Raw genomic sequence first — 12269 nt, 5'->3', positions numbered from 1 at the left:
GTAACCGCTTATCCTATCCTGGAGGCTATGGGTTCAAGGCAGGGAACAACCCAGGAGGGGGGCGCCAACCCATCACAGGGCACACACACTCACATACACACTCACACACGCACTCACACACCTTTCGCTCACATGGCACACATATGGGCAATTTGGTAACTTCAGCATCTTTTTGTGGTGGCTTAATAGTTAGGGACGCGCACTTGTAATTGAAAGATTGCTGGTTCGAATCCCCGACCAGCAAGGCACCACCCCCAAGCACTGCTCCCCGGGGGCTGAATTAGCTGCCCCCTGCTTATGTCACATACGAGTTAAATGCAGAGGACGCATTTCGTTGCTGTGCTGTGGTGTGTCAACAAAGACCACTGATCACTAAATTCAAATTTTTCGATTGGGAGGAAACCGGAGTACCCGGAAGAAACGGAACATGCAAACTCCACACACATGGAGCCATGAGGAAGGCTCGAACCCGGGTCCCAGAGGTGTGAGGCAACAGCGCTAGTGAAAAGTGAAAATACTGTATACATATACTGATGTCTCTGACCCTCTGATGGTCTCGTGTGTCACATTTAACCCAGTTTTTTTTTCCCCATGCGGCAGTTAAGCATGAATTCATCCATCCACCCACCTATCCACCTTATATAGCCGCTTAGCCAGGATGGTGTCACTGGATAGTTTATCAGAAAGTGAATATGAGAGGAAACCTTAAAAAAAAAAATCCTGCAGCTTTAGAAACCTTACAGAATGAAAAATGGAAAATAGTGCCAGTATGAAAAATACTCTTTGGTGTGTATTTCAGAACAAACAGTAGCTTATAAAAACGAGACAGGACCAGGCTCCGAAAAGAGGAATGCAGTGTTTATTCAGCAATTGGTGGATATAAATGGATGTCGGTGATCTCCGTCAGTGCTGCGGTCAAGCTGGGCTGTCGGCCTTCTGTCGCGTTACCCAAATCAGGCTGACTGACACGGAACCCACCCGCTCCCCTGTGTCCAGCCCACATGTCTCATCAGTCTTGGCCATAACCGAATGTAATAAGCCACAAATATCTTCATTTCCACTGTCATCTAGCCGCCACGCTAGTGCTCAACAATTACCGCACTGGCTTTGTATTTCTGTAAAATTTTGTCCTGCAAACATCCAGCTGACCATAACCTAAGATCCATGTGACCCAATCAAAGCCATGACTTCTTCAGCCGTGGCCGACCTCACAGTCCTTTGCCATCCTGCACCCCTTTCTGCACCCCTTTCCCCTCCCCTCCAGCAGATCGCGTGCGTGTGGGCCTGACACAATGCACAGATGAAACTCATACAGACGGTTGTGATGGGAAGCTGTTTGCACAGCTGCCCAGGCTACTCGTCACGTAAACACACATCTCTGCATGCGGAGTGCCTTTGATAATCTACGATTTATGGTTTGGGGACAGGAGCATTAGGACACAGATGTCCCCATGCGCTCTGACTTCGCAAAGTCCCCCCCCCCACCACTATTCCTAGGCGACTTTTCGGATTACGCACGACGCCTCCCTTCCATACAGTTTCCTACAGACGTTTAAATTTACCAGACAGACACGTTTACACCATTTTTTTCCAGGAGGTTTTTTTTTTTGTTCAGAATAGAGAGGTTCCCATGAGTGAAGATGTCATAGTAAACATTGCTAACACCTTCGAAGCTGGGCTGAAAGTATCATGAATATGGTGGAAAGAGGGTACGGAAGATGCTGCTTATCTGAGCAGACCGTACTGAAGCATGCAAGCCAGGCTTAGGAAAGGTAACCGATTTAAATCTGAGGTTAGCGTTTAGCTACCAGCACATACATCACTGCAATGTGCCCGCAGAGCACTGCCTTTGTGATTTAGATTTTGTAGTGATACTGGATGTTGAAAAGACAGAAAAGGGGTTGGGCCTAAAGCTTCCAGAATATTCCGGAACGCTGCCGTTAGAATCCGCTCCCGCTGCCTTCCACGTCCTCCACGAAGACGGAGCGCTTGCTCACCACAGCGTTCTGGCCGTCCCTCTGGGCGCGGGGTGGCGGTGTGGTCCCCCTGTGCTGGTCCCGCGTGGGACAGGGGGCGCGGTACTCTGGCAGGCCGGCCTTGGTGGTGTCCAGCTCATCGGGGTTCTCCTGCTGGGCCCTCAAAGCGGCGATCACCTCCCTGTCCGAGGGGCTTAGGGTGAGGCACCCACAGGTGGGCGAGTTCTCCTCCTCCCTGTCGTCATCCTCCACAGGCGTGAAGGAACCGGCCCCTATATGGCCACACAGGTCACGGCCATCTTGGTACATCTGTCACAAGCATGACAGCGTGGGGAAAAGAATTAAGCTCCATGAAATAGGAATACAGCCAGCAGTCTGCCAAATATAGACGTCACATCGAGATCGAGCTGACTGGAACGTTTGATGTACAAACTAAACGGAGTGATTGTGAAGCGTCCCGACAAACATTTGACATTAAACAAACATTTTCAGCAGGTTCCAGTCGTCCGCATCCGCTGAGGTCCTCGAGGAGCCACGAAAGCAGCAGCGGACGTTATGGGTTTCGTGTCACTTTTACGAAAGATAGAATCTGAGCAGAAGGGCGTACATCAGGCCCACCGGGATGGAGGTGGCCAGACTGCGCGTTCCAGCTAAAAACAGCTGCGGCCCCAGCTCCCCTGGGCGTGAGTCAACATCGATTTGTGGGAAGTGCTACCCGTTAGGCCCCCACTTGTTCTCACCGCCCCCCCTCTGCCACAAGAGATGGCGAGTGAGTCACTCCGTGCACCTCCTGAACTGCCATGGAGATTCCACAAGAGGACAGACTGATGACTCTGTTTGCGAAACCCTCACCAGGAGTATCCTGGGTGCAGCTTTGGTGTGTGGGATAAGTGCAAATGTTCCTCTAAGACAGTGATTCTCAACCCATGGGTCGTGACCCCAATATGGCAAATTCTCAAAAAGTCACGAGGCAGAGTTGGAAATGTAAGAATTTTAAAACCGCCAAGCTCCTATGCTGAGCTACGATCAGATTTCCCAGCCCCAATACTAGAATTAACCTATATAAACGGGTCTTGGGTCTGTAACTGCTTAGCAGAAACCTAGTGAACACCAACCAATCCCTGAAGGCAAACCACAGCTGGTTAATTTAAAATTCACTGGCACATCCAATCAGATTTGTGCTGAAGGACTTGGACTGGAAGCCATAACTCAGAGCTCGCTGGCCAGTATAAAGTGGTGAACTGTGTGTGTGTGTGTGTGTGTGTGTACCTACCTGCACTCGCTGGCTGAATAAATGATGTGAGCTGTAACACAGGTGCTGAGATCCACCTGTTTGTTTACCACACTGCTACCCTGCGCTAGCCTGGTGTTGATGTGCGAGTGTGCTGGATGTGGCTCCGAACCCCCAGTAGGAGCAACTCAGGCATCAGTCCCCACCCCCCCACATGTCTGTGTCTCCCCCCTCCCTGGCGTCGATGACGGGGTCAGAACTGCAGCTTATTTCAGGGATGAGTTCGATTTTCATTTACTTCCTCTAATTACTTTCCTTTAATCCTGATTTGTCTTATCGCTTTTTAGAAAATGCATCAGTGAGCACTGGAATTCACTGCTGGACACTGTCTTCAGAGGGACACAAAATTGGTGGCGTTTTAAGGACGCCGCTGCATGGCGGATTATAAACGAAAGATGATGAGGCTACAGTGCCCTGGGAATCGAGGAAATGGGCTGGACAGAATGTTAGACATGCCGGCTTGTTCAGCGTAGAAGCAGAGATCTAATGTCAGAGTTACCGCCCATGGGGACAGTTTTTTTCCCTCAGTTGAAACAAGCTAAATGACATGTTTTCAAGATAAGGATATATCTCTCTCATATCATTACTTCCACTCATTTAGATGGTGTTTTCATCTGAAGGGGACGTACAATTGGGAAAACGGGGTCAGTAAGTCCCCAGATGGTCCATGGGGTCCTTGGGGTTCCCAGACTGTCCATGTTTTTGCTCCCTCCCAGATCCCTGCCAAACAGTCCACATTTTTGCTCCCTGGACTGTCTGGGCATTCCCAGGGACCAGGCTGGGAAACGCTGCCCTAGAGAAATTGGGGTTGAGAGATTTGGTCAAGGGCTCAAGAGTGAAGCCACTTTGCTAACTATGGGATTTAAGTAGCGACCCTCGGATCACAGGCATGGAGGTCTGTCCCAAACAGCCAGTCCAGATGGGACTCAAACCCACAATCTCTGGCTCAGGAAGCCCTTATTGCCCTTATTTATAAGGCTGTCTCTGCTCCTCCTTGTGGAAAAGTGAGTCTTTCAGGAGGACTTCAAATGAATGAAAACCAGAGCACAAGAACTTGAGCACATGATTGAGTTCAGAGGAATCTATGTGCCCCAAACTCGATCTGTTTTCCCGATTTCCCCGCAGAATGGCATGACGTGTTGCTCCCCTGCATTGGCGCACACACACACACACACACACACACACACACACACACACACACACCGCTCATGGGCAGGGTCATTCATGTGAAGTAACAAGGGCTCCATGTCTCCTGACAGGCCATTTGCAGCTAGAACTAGCTGTATGCCAGCCTTGGTTTACTCTGCGAGTGTCATATTTTTCTAAAATTAACCCCATCTAGCAGCGATATGACAGATCCTCTCCCTGGAGGACACTTTCAGTACCACTTTATCCCACCCTGGCAGGGGTGTGTTTTCACACCTTCATCATGGTCCTCCACATCAATAGTCTGGATACAGATACTGAGATCAGGTGGCGTTAGGGTGACGGGACAAGTTAACCAATGACTGAAAGGGGGTTTAGATTTCCAAGAATACCCATAATGACTTGGGTATATATATATATATATATATATATATATATATATATATATATATATATATGTACCCAATACCGTGAATCCGAAAAGTAACTCAGCAAAATCACATACGAGGTACAACACAATAAGTCACTTTAACCGACAATGAATGACCAAATCAATAAAAGTGTTGTGCATTAAATTCTGGGTTTTTATGACAGCTGTGGGAGTTACTTGTTTCGTTACTTATACTTGTGTGGTTAACCATCGACTTGCTGTAACCTTTTTATTGTAAAGTAGAGCAGAAGTCTCGCACCTGCTGGAAGGTCACACAGTTGCCTGTGCAGTTGTGTCCCTGGGAGGGCCATCCTTCGTCACCCGCTGTCACGTGCGAACACATCCTGTCCTCTTTGCAGGCGTCGAACCTGCGGGGGAACGAAGGGAGTCGTCACCGGCCGTTTGGTGAACCAGCCTCAGACTGGATGAGGAGGGAGAGCGGACCACCGCCCGTCTGAACCAGGCAACTCACCAGTCCCTGCAGAAACTATGGCAGAGAGGGACACCCTGAAAGGAACCGGGGCGCCGAGGGTGGGGCCAGCGGGCAATGTCTGGGGAACACAGATGGAAGCAGGCCACCCGCTTAAGGAAAGCCCTGCACCTGGTATGGAGGAGAGAGGAGAGGCGTGACCTTTTAGTGATGCAGGAACAGGCAAAGGTAAGGGAGGAGCTGGGTGTGTCAGACTGTGCTATTCAAGGTTAAACAAAGGGCAGCTTTTTAGAAAACAACATAGACCATGCCGTTCATTGTCAAAAGCATTTCAATGGCTTATGGTATCATGCTATAAATCAATGTCATCATGCTAATATACAGTTAGGAGACAAGTTTGTGGGCTCATTGCAATTTTGATCTCTGCATGAATTTCATCCAAGTCATCGCAGGTGGGTCTTTCAGGTCTAGAGAGTGAGTCCAGACCAAGATTTTGTTTCAACCAATCAGCTGAACATAAAGAGTCACAGTCACAGAAAACTCGACCTGGTTGGTTGAAACAAAATCTTGGTCTGGATTTCTACTCTCTGGACCTGATCTACTCACCTCTGAAAATCATAATAATAAATGCAGTCTTATTTCGCAAACACATGCATCTTTGTACATTTCCAACTGCCAAGGGTTCAAAAACTATTTGCTCACAACTGTGTTGACTGGATCGATCCTTCATTGTTACGTTTCTTATTTGAAGCGACTGTGGTTTTTAAAAATGTGCTTAGCAGTGCTGGAAAAAAATATACTTGAGCCACATTCTGTATAAAAACTCAGCACGTAAGTTGCTGGCGTTTTGTCTTTGTATGCTCACACCCCCGTCACAGCGCTATCTGCGTTACCCTTGGTGAGTCTGGTAAAGACGACCTACCCTTGACTGACGGGTCCACAGCCATCCCAGTATAAGTCCTGAACCTGGGCGCCTGGAGAAGCTGTAGGCACCTGGATGTCCTTTTCTGAACAGCACGCATCTGAGAAAATAAAATGAACAAGGAATCACTGTATCCGACATAGCAAACCTTGTGTGTGGCTATATTTACACGGTGCTATATTCTGGTAATGTCATTGGTTATGTCATCGTTGTTGAGCCAGATGCAGAATTGCTGAAAGTAGGCAAAAGATTATGGGAGAATTAAACCCAAGGTCTCTGTCTTGTGTAAAAATAAATACTTGAGGTTCTGCATGTCCAAATGGCATGAAACTATTTATTTCAGCAAGTCCACAATTCCGTTCTTACTTTCTGCATAAAGTGTGCAATCTCTCAGATAAGGTTCCGGACTGGGCGTGGCTTTATGTTTCCCATCTTGCAGGCACGCTCCATCCTGGCATTGTGACCAGCCAATCAGAAGAGTCAATAAATATGCAACGGCCAATGGAAACTGTGTTGGAAAAGTTTGGGCGACTCCCATTTCTTCACTCTGCTAGTTGGGAATAGGGACGTTACTTATAATATCAGCACCTTGGACAGCCGTAGAGATAACAGTTAACGCAATGAATAATTTATGAAAGTAAACCTCTCAACAAATATAAATTTCTCAATAAAATTCATGATGTGACAAATTACTCAATACATATTTATACCCACAGAAAAAAACAACTGCTCATTACTTCAGTCACAATCATTGCATATTCATTGTCTTTGCTGCTTTAGTAAGCAAAATTTACATTTTTATTGCTTTTGAACTTTTAAGTGCGGCTTCAGTGTGATGTTTAGGCCTCTTGTGCTCATATTTTGTCATATAAACAGTCATTTTACTAATATGGGACATTCCTATTTCCCGATGTCAGATCCAGCAGCGCATTATTATTCAGTGCGAGGGATCCCAGACCGAAAGAGACCATCTAAAAATATCTCAGAGCGTCTCGGATTCAATTGAGTCGTCAACTATTAAACTATTGTTTAAACTTAGCAGGATCAATACTTTTCCGGTCTTGTGTTTCCTCCTAATCACACGTTCTTGTTTATAACAACGTTGCTTTAAACGATTCAACTAATAGCGACTCATAAATGTTAGTGACTTTCTGATTACGTATCCAAGTGGTCCTATGCAGTGTTTGCTTGCTGAATGTTGCTTTGTCCTTGTTGGAATGTGACAAAAATTACAAAAGCGGTAAAAAAAACACCCGAGACTGCTTGAAATGGTGCGATTTATCTACAGTAAATGTCATTTTCGTTGTCCATCTTATCGTGCCCCTAGCTGTTGATAGGGAGAATATATAGTAAGACCTAGGCATTCAAAATATCAAACACGTTTTAATGAAGGTGATGACGAAAGCTTTGTCTATGCTAAACGTACGGAATGCTTCAAAATGTTATTGATAGTTAGAAAGCATTTTCCTACAGTCTGTTGATGCCCCCTAAATCGCTTTAAACTGACAGATCGTTTATATTAATGTGTGATTTCACAGAAAAACCAGCGCGATTAGAACAGATGAAACGGCCGAGGTCTGTGTATATATAAGAAAACCGGACAATCAATCACGAAAAGCATTTGCGCCAATTATAGGCTGGTTCGGTTCTTCATACCGCCCGAATTTATAGGATAGTGTTAGCACATATACATATATATATAACACATATAAGGTAGGACACGCACATACAAGCCTTTTAATCATCAATGGTGACAAAAAAGCTGGCCCCTGATATAAACCCCAAATTGTATTGATAGTTATACATTTGCCCAGGCATTTCGACAACGATAATTATATAAAAATAGTGTATTTCAAAGTTAAAGGACTCGGCTGGCGCGATCGGTCGCTAATTATTTACGCCATCAAGACATAATCGCAAAAGTGATCACAATCAATAACATTCAATAAAAAATGCATCGTATGCTATAAGAAATTAGAGCTAGAAAAGAAACGTTGCAATAACCGCAGAAACTGGAGTCAGTGAATCGAGCGCAACAGTGGTTAATGGGGAAACATTTAAAATAGCAAAACTAAATATTTAAGATATGCCCCGCTGCATCAGGACCTGCAGGACGCTGTCTTTGACCTGTCAGTGTGGGGCTCCGCTGGAGACAATCTGCCGCACCTTCGTCTTTTTTCCCCTTCCTTCCCCTCTTCCTCTCGGTCAGAATGAGATATTCTCTTCCTCAAACCCGGCGGCTAATTTATCTGTGATTTATTGAAGGGCATCTTGATCGCCGGCTCTTCCATCCAATCTCCTCCCTCTTCACTCTCTCTCCTCTCCTCCCTCCCCCCTTCTCTCTCTCTCTCTCTCTCTCTCTCTCTCTATGAAACACACGCGTTCATGTCGGGCGTTGTTCACTTACCTTGTATTACATTTGGTCACCCTTTACCTATAGCAGACATAACTGACGTCAATAGACATTATGATACGATAATTAATTTCCCTCTGGGGTCAATAATTAATAGTAATCTAATCTGTTATAAAGTGAAACAGCTCTATTTATCTACAATCTTTTGCCGTCTCCGGTAAAATTGCTTAGAATAAATTAAATGCTTAAACATGTGAAATTTCATCAGATCCATTACGGCCAGTCTGATAACTGAATATATCTGCCCATGTGATCCCTGTACACCCATGTGCTGGTAACGTTTTGTAGGCTGTAGTATTAAGGTGCCATGCCATTCTTTCCTTGGGAATGAAGTATAACCAAGGACAAGCACCATTAGCGGCGGTTTCAAGGGAGACCCAGGGGCTCATGTGACCGCATTCTCTGGTTTTAGATCTGGTTGTCGCCTTTGCTGAGCTCACGGAATGTGACTCCGTACCCCCGGCAGTGTCGGATATCCGACCAGTCATACCGTTTTTTATTCTTTTTACGCTTAAAATTACCCTTCTGTTCAATAAGTATGCAGAGTGTACAGTACATCTTATCCAGGGTGTCCCCGGAGGGTAAGCGGATTTTAATTGTGGAAAATAAAACGCGTATTTCGATATTTATCTGCTGTCACTCTTGGAGTTTCCTAGCCATTTGCAATATATGGGCCTATACTAATATGTAAAGAAATAACTTTAGAACTATAGAGATATAGAAATAATTTGACTTTCCAAATAGCCTATATAACTGCCGAGTCATAAAATGCCTCTTCCTGTTAATTTAGAAAAATATAATTCGGTGTATTTGTCCTGCAGGGACTTCGCATCGCAAAGTCGTGGCTAATATGTTCTGCCCTAATAATCCCCTTTTACGAGAGACTGACTGACTACAGCAGAAAAAAACCGTGCATCGTTTTTATGATACTATGCGTCATATAGACAATGCATGGTTATATACAAAACATTTACAGCTAATAGATATAAAATACTTGATGACTTATGATTTGTCATCTAGGGTGAATCAGCTGTAGACTTAAAAAGTAGGGGCACGGGGAGGGGGAGCATATTTTAAGCATGCCTGGGTGGAAGCTGAGGGAAATTTTCCATTGAAAAATAAACTAATTTACTAGAAAAGGAGTATAATATAATCATATAATAAGTGCATAATGGTGACTGGGAGGAGAGTTATTGGCTTAGACCTCTGGGTTGGGATTTGAACCCCCCCTGTAATTCAGGGGCTACAGTTCAGGTCTACACTCATTAACATATAGCTATATGTGAGCATATCTATGTTTTACTGCGCAGTGAATAACAGACATGTTGTCCAGGGTGATCATCTTGTACTTCTGCAGGCCTATTTGGGGGGGGGTGGTGGTTTCATAAGGTTAAGCTTCTGAAGGTTGCTGGTTCAAGTCCCATTCTCAGTATCGACATTGGGCCCTTGAGCACCAGCTCTTAAGCACCTAAATTTGTCCGGGAGCAAGAGAACGATGGCCGAACCTGTGCTCTGACCCCCAAACTTCACTCATGCCTGTACTGTATGTGTGTGTGTGTTTGTCACAAAGAAGTATGTGCGATAACTACAGGATTCTACTTAGCCTGTACTCCTTTTTTTGTGGCAAAATATGCAGCATTCCATAAGTGGTTACTAAACACAGGTGTGTAAAAATGATAAATATTGACCGTAGACAGTTTTGGTATTGAGGCAGTACCGGCCTGAAGACATTATTATTGGTTCTGGATTGATGCTGATCATTTCTCAGCAATGTCAGCGGTCAGACCCACAGTCAGACCATAATGTCAGAGGCTCGCCAAGGTCCAGCAAGGTTTTGACACAAAAAACGTTCACATTGTGGTTAGGAGGGAGGGGTCATGGGGGTCTGGAGGGGGGAGTTTATCCTCCAACCTTGAGCCGACCATCCATTTTTGTAACAAAGCGAATGATGAAAAACAGCAATTTACGTAAATCACTGACGATAGCGAGGCTTTCTAAGAATTAATGTCATTTACGATTATTACTCAGGATTTCATTCTGCAAGCCCACTTTTGTACGCCACTCTCTGGATGAGAGACGCAGGCGAAATGGTATTTTACTTCCGCTGTAACTACACATATTGCTTGTAATTCTACTGCTTCTATTGTCCGCACTATTGATGTTACTGGGGGGTGTTGCACGAAGCAGGATTTTGGGATTTCTTGCTTAGCTGGATAGTTTGCTAGATTTAAGGTGCTCTGGGATAAATTAACATCGTCTTCATTCACTTACATTTAGCTCAGACTACCTTAAATCCAACAAGTTATCCGGCTAAGCAACATATCCCGCTTTGTGGAATACAGCAACAACAATAACAAGCATAATAATAATAACAATAATATTGCATCAGAGCGGCATCCCATCCAGCGCGTACTGCTGCCCTGTGCCATGCGTCCTCTGGGATGGGTGCAGACTCTGTGTGACCCTGAACAGGACGAGCAGTTGGATAATGGATGTACAGAAGGATGTATGATTATGGTGACAATAATAATAATAACAATTATATCTGTGCAAGTGAAGTTATCTGCTTCATGTCAGTGATTTCTTTAAAAAGAACAACTTAAAAAATTACTTTTAGAAAACTGTTAAAAACAAGTAGGTAAGCTCCAGGAAGCACTGAACTATGGTGCTTTGCTTGTAAACCTGGATTCTTGAAATTTCGCTGGAAGTGTAAGTCACCACGGTGCGGAGCTCCCCAGGGTCCTAAAGCCTGGATCCACCCTGAGCCCAGCACGTTCCTCTGCTCTGCGGGGTGGCCTTTGTGGCTAAAAGCCCTGTACCCCTTCATCGCCGTGAGGCTCACAGCCTCGCCTGCTACTGAGGGCGGTGCGAGAGGAACAGGGGGCAGCAAATCTGACCTCGCCACAATAATTTGGTGGGGAATAATGATCTACTTTGTGCCAGAGCTATTCAAGGACAGACAGCATGAAGAATGGAAGGGGGGTGAAAGGGAGCCACCCCGTGGAAATTAGCCCCAGCCAAGTTCCAGTAAAAACCTCCCCTTTTTCCTGGTTCCAGATCACAGCGATTATTCTGCCCTTGGTGTCGTTAAATGCAAAGGATTCATTTCCACCATTCAGGGATATTTACTCTGTCCTCCAAGGGTTATAATTTTGTTAATGTCGTCGCTGCATTTCTGCTAGTCTTTTCCTGCAGCATGTAAACATGACACAGCTTTGCAATTTGTCCCCCTCCCCTTGTGTGTTAAGGATGGCGGGCTTAGGGATCCTTGCTCCACTCCACTGCGACTCAGACAGGCCATTCTCTGTACAAAAGACCCCCCCCCCCCCCCCCCCCCCTTTCTCCATCAATATGTGGGTCGCGCTGGTGTTACGAACTCAAAGATGGCCAAAGTACAAGGCAACCCCCCCCCCCCCCCATCCATGAGGTGTTTTGATTGGGTGACTTGGTGGCCAGCTGCGGGGTGACTGACCACAGGAACACCACCGAAAGTTGAGGATTCTCTTCCTTTCCCACTCCTCTTTGGTTTCACACAGAATACGTAACGGGTGAGTGTGCACTGCGGACTTATGCAATATGACATGTGGCAAAACAATACAGGCCCTCACTGTGCCGCTACAGCTCCACGTATAAAACCTACCTGACACCTAATGCTGTGACA

General features: G+C 45.6%; 1 protein-coding gene across 7 annotated transcripts; it reads right to left on the bottom strand.

Moving 5' to 3' along the window:
* Positions 1–842: 842 nt before the first annotated feature.
* On the bottom strand, positions 843–12269 carry rtbdn (retbindin). Of its 7 annotated transcripts, none has more exons than XM_049013789.1 (6): positions 12249–12269; positions 6562–6745; positions 6196–6295; positions 5316–5444; positions 5103–5211; positions 843–2285 (listed from the first exon to the last, which is right to left on the bottom strand). In XM_049013789.1, the coding sequence occupies exons 2-6, from the start codon at positions 6731–6733 to the stop codon at positions 1941–1943; spliced, it is 855 nt and encodes a 284-aa protein (XP_048869746.1). In that variant the 5' UTR covers positions 6734–6745; positions 12249–12269; the 3' UTR covers positions 843–1940. The 7 variants fall into 7 exon arrangements, with proteins under 7 accessions (XP_048869746.1, XP_048869744.1, XP_048869741.1 ...); XM_049013787.1 differs by lacking the exon at positions 12249–12269 and adding an exon at positions 8302–8519; XM_049013784.1 differs by lacking the exon at positions 12249–12269 and adding an exon at positions 8302–8519 and having other exon boundaries at positions 6562–6742.

Source organism: Brienomyrus brachyistius, chromosome 5, assembly GCF_023856365.1.
Source record: "Brienomyrus brachyistius isolate T26 chromosome 5, BBRACH_0.4, whole genome shotgun sequence".
Classification (NCBI taxonomy): Eukaryota; Metazoa; Chordata; class Actinopteri; order Osteoglossiformes; family Mormyridae; genus Brienomyrus; species Brienomyrus brachyistius.
The sequence above is the reverse complement of the archived record's forward strand: the minus strand, read 5'-3'. Positions and strand labels throughout refer to the sequence as shown.